Raw genomic sequence first — 4,509 nt, forward strand, 5'->3', positions numbered from 1 at the left:
AGCGTAACACAATGACTCGAGGGAAGCGAAGGGAAGCTATTGACAGTTATTCTTGTACAACCAAGCACGCACGCGCTGGAAACCTGATCACCTCCAACCCAACATGTTGGGGGCACGCTCTACATGGAAACAACACACTGTTTGAGGATGCACTCTTCCAATGGTTACAGTTACAGTAACGGTGTCCGCTGCCTTGTACAGCAGCAGCACCTATGTTGCCAATCATATTGTACAGAACATATATGGCATGTTTGGTTTATGACTAAATATGCCACACTTTGCCTAATGTTAGTCGTTCGAATTGAATAACTAACCTTAGTCAGAAAAGTTAGGCAAAGTGTGGCAACTGAGGTAGTGAACCAAACAGGCCAATCTCTCTCTCGCGCTCTCTCTCTCATTTCCCCCCTTGAAGTTGAAATACAATCGTCTCTGAATAGTAATGCCACACAGGTTTCAGCAACGCTCTGCTCTGTAGTGTAGTAATCACGTCGTCTCCTGAAAAGACTGCGAGCGCGACAGAGCCGCCGGGTTGGCCTGCAGGGCGCGAGCGGCGCCGGACGCTTGCAGCTCCTGCTGCCGTCCATGCTTCGACTGGAACGGCCTGAACATGCCCCGGTCGCCAGGCTCGATCCCGAGCGTCGTCCAGATCGAGCTCTTGGCGGCCTCGACAGGGTCGTCGATCCGGAGCGTCTTGGGGATCCACAGGCACCGTCGTTCCGCCTTCTCGTCGCCCTGCGGCCTCGACTCCCTCGAGTGCTTTCCCAGGACGGGGGAGCCGGAGCCGCAGCCGCTGTCGGAGCACGTGCTGCTGCCGCTGCTCCGAGATGACCCCGGCGGCACGCTAGCGCTAGGCCCGAGCCACGGCGCGCTCCATGCTGCGTTGGGCCAGGGAGTGATCAGTGGCCAGACGGAAGGCGGCGGGATTACCGGGACTGGGATCGGGCCGCAGAATCCCGGTGGCAGCACGGGCACGATCGCTGGTGGCACGTTCCACTGGACGGTGCTGCTCGCGGTGCCGTGTTCTGATGAAATCGCTGCTTCGGCTGTCGCTGGGGCTGCGCACACCGCCGCTGCCATGGCGGGAATGCCGTTCCATGCTGGACTCCAGGGGTACACGAAAGGCGGTCCGGGGAAGAACGGTATAGGATGCACTGGAGTGACTCCGTTGCTGTGCCCAATGATTCCGTTTTGGTTTTGGTTTTGGTTTTGGTGTGCGCTCTCTGCTCCTTTCTGCAATCCATTCCCTGGACCATCTGATGGTGTTGTAGCAGCAGAAGAAGGTGCGCACGTCTGGGTCTGGGTTTCTCCGTTCCTGGGCTGTGCTGCTGCTGAGGCAGGGCTGCAGCTCTTAACCTGCTCTCCTCCTCCTCCGATCTTCAGCACGGAGGCCATGGAGGTGCAGAGGGGGGAATCAGGCCCGAAGCTAACTGCTGCTTGGTTTGCTTTTACGGACAACGGAAACAGGGAAGCCTCTCCGCCAGGATTAGCTACACTACTGCTGCCTGGAACGGGAATCAACACGCTGCGGCAACTCGCGCTGGAGCTCTTGCTCTTGCGCCTCCCAGCACCAACGGGGATGTTTCTCATGCTTCCGCCTGCGGTCCAGTACCTCTGACAGCTCTTGCAGAAATGCCTTGGCTGCTTGATGTTGTAGTTGTTGTAGTAGCAGAACTTCGTGTCCATGCTGTTGCAGCGAGGGCACGGCAGGATCTTGTCTGGCTTCTTCAGGACCTTCTCTCCGCTCGGCACATCGCCGCCCTGATCAGTCTTGGCCATCTCCAAATTGGACTCTGGTTCCGATATTTCGTCGTTGCTGGGTGTATGATTCTCACACTCACTGGAATTGTTAAGGCTACAACTATTTGTCTGACCAACATCTGATTCCCGATGTGTGCATGGCTTTTCGCCGGTGACACTCATGTCCCCTCTATCTTCACATAAATCCTGACAAATACACGAAGACTAAGTAAAATAGATGTATTGAGATAGAAGGAAATATGATTGTAAGATGATGTAAAATATGTCTATTACATTTACTGGCAAATAACAGAACTTTAGAAATCCTAGCAAATAACAGAACTTTAGAAATCCAAGGAGCCAAGCAAGTACATGATGCTTATATAGTTATATGCTTATATCTAAGACATTTACTCCGTGTTTGCTTAGAAGACACATAATTATATATCCTCTTCACTAATAACTACAGTCAGTGATTATCTTTCATTCCCTCCTTACACAAGCTAAAAATCTTGGCAGCTATAGCAAACCTTGACATCTTATTTGTAAAAGAGGAACGCCTTAATCAGCATGTTTTCACAGAACTAGTTTGCCAAGGTCAAAGCAGATATACTTCAGTGGTACATCATATTCCATCAAGATATGAGCGATGATGGTGTTACTGTACTTATTGCAGTGAACTAATCTCTCCGGTATGTTATCATTGAGACTATGGGGGTGTTTGGTTTATAGGGACTAATTTTTAGTCCCTCTATTTCATTCTATTTTAGTCCCTAAATTACTAAATATGGAAGTTAAAGCTCTATTTTAGTTTCCCTATTTAACAATTTGAGAACTAAAATGGAATAAAGTGGAGGGACTAAAGTTTAATCCCTACAAACCAAACACCCCCTATATATCTAGCAGCTTACTCGTCCTCATATCTCATTTTAAACTTCACTCTATAAACAATGTAGTCTATAGTGTAAAACATTGTTTTGCATAGCCATATGCACGATGTAATAACCTTCTACTTGGTTACACTGTACTTTTTACATTTAGTACTTTGAGTGTTACATCTTATGGTTGTTATTCCTTTGTCATAGGACCATTAACTCTAGTAGCCGCATAGCGGGTAGGCCCGTTTTGTTTCAGTATTTTGGGAAATTCGACCTCAATCAAATCCATGCTCAGGAACAACTGTATCCAAGGTACCATAACTGCATGTGGATCCAAACCAAGATTTCATAGTACCTTTAGGATTTGTTTGGGCACTCTAGTATTCACCCCAATCCACATGTACTGAGGTGGTCTCAAATTTTTTGGCTCCGCGAATCATAGCATCAAGGTTAAAAAGCTTATAGAGGATCCCCATCAACCTATCCAAAACTGGCTACCAACACCCAAATCAAGAAACTACAAAATAAAAACTTGCAACAGAAAAGCAATTTTGCAATTCTGCATCACAAGGCTAAACTTGACAAGGGATAGAATAGAGCCCTACGTACCCAAGCTGTTTAGAAACACTACTTCCACAGAACCGGACGGGTAGCCACATCAAGAAATGGCTTTAATGAGTACTCAAGCGGGGAAAGGGAATTCGCCTATCCACTACGTGTAGCTGATCTTCTCTCTGCATATCCTCACAAAAACCGAAGCATCGGTTGTTCAGAGACAAATTGAACCCTCGTAAGTCATACGGCTACTAGTTGTTGCAAAACGCAGCCCCAAGGTCAGCCTTTTGCAATTGAACCAACCAGCTTAACGGAAAAGTAGGTTGCCATGATGTGTAGCTAACCTAACCTACCCTCCATAGTCCATAGAATAAGAAACAACAATCTGCAGCTAGAGGGACAATCGGACCATATCTTGCACTTGCAGTACTACTAAGACTATCTGCAAAGTTTCTAACGAGCACAGGGGCGGCAGCCACCAGCCAGAGCAGTTGCAAGTATTGGAAAAGGGGAAAAGATATGCTTGGATCATGAAAGTCGCAACTTTTTTTCTCGAATCAAATAGTCAAAAGGAACAATAAAGGACATGATGAAGAACAACTGATGGGGAGGACTGAAGACAGCAGCACCGTTTTTTTTTTTTTGGGGGGGAGGGGGGGGTGTCCGGGAACTCCTCCCAGAATCTGAGTTAGAGGCGTACGAGCTGGCTGCAACGTCGGTGAGGGACAGGTCGATTGGCGGCGGCGGGTTAAAAGACGAGGTTCCGGACGTCGAGGAAGCAGAGGGGAGGGGCAAGAACAGGTTTTGACGAGAAAGAGAAGAGGGTGCGAGCTCACCTCTTCCGGCGGCTGCGGAGGTGGGCGGGGCGGCGCCACGTGGGATTCCGGCGGCGGGTGAGGGGAGGCTGCTCCGGCGAGCTCCATACCATACGGGCAAGATCTGACAAGTGGAGTTGGCGACGCCTGAAAGGGGAAAAAGATTTGCCCAATTTGTTGCACGCGTCCGTGCAATCACACCCATCTACTATTCCACTAATTGCATACTCGTCCTATGTATGTAGTGTACCTTGCTTAGCTGCAAAAATCAACGGCTGTGATGCATGGCCATCCCAACGTTCAGTGCTGGTGCGCACACTGCAAACAAACTAGGAGAGCTGTGGATCTGTTAGAGATATGGAACAACCAAGGGGTGTTTTTAACAAACGAGGCGCCAGTGGTTTACATACTTTACTTTACGGGGGCTCGGCTCGGCTCGGCCGGTTCCCCGCGACCGGCCCGAGGGCAATCCTGGGCCACGAGTTCGCCCGGCGTGGGGCCCGCGCGCGCCAAATCACCCTGTG

General features: G+C 49.5%; 1 protein-coding gene across 1 annotated transcript; it reads right to left on the minus strand.

Annotated features, from left to right (window-relative positions):
- On the minus strand, nucleotides 1–4,147 carry LOC100276261 (uncharacterized). The gene is made up of 2 exons (NM_001150092.2): nucleotides 4,007–4,147; nucleotides 1–1,944 (listed from the first exon to the last, which is right to left on the minus strand). Exons 1-2 carry the CDS (start codon nucleotides 4,091–4,093, stop codon nucleotides 484–486), a joined length of 1,548 nt encoding a protein of 515 aa, NP_001143564.2. The 5' UTR covers nucleotides 4,094–4,147; the 3' UTR covers nucleotides 1–483.
- Between the last annotated feature and the right edge of the window lie 362 nt (nucleotides 4,148–4,509).

Source organism: Zea mays, chromosome 7, assembly GCF_902167145.1.
Source record: "Zea mays cultivar B73 chromosome 7, Zm-B73-REFERENCE-NAM-5.0, whole genome shotgun sequence".
Classification (NCBI taxonomy): Eukaryota; Viridiplantae; Streptophyta; class Magnoliopsida; order Poales; family Poaceae; genus Zea; species Zea mays.

Excerpts from the sequence above, each read along its gene's own strand:
- LOC100276261 (NM_001150092.2), bottom strand. The coding sequence starts at position 4,093 with ATGGAGCTCGCCGGAGCAGCCTCCCCTCACCCGCCGCCGGAATCCCAC. Across the intron at positions 1,945-4,006 it reads CTCCGCAGCCGCCGGAAGAG|GATTTATGTGAAGATAGAGG; the intron begins GTGAGCTCGCAC and ends TGTATTTGTCAG.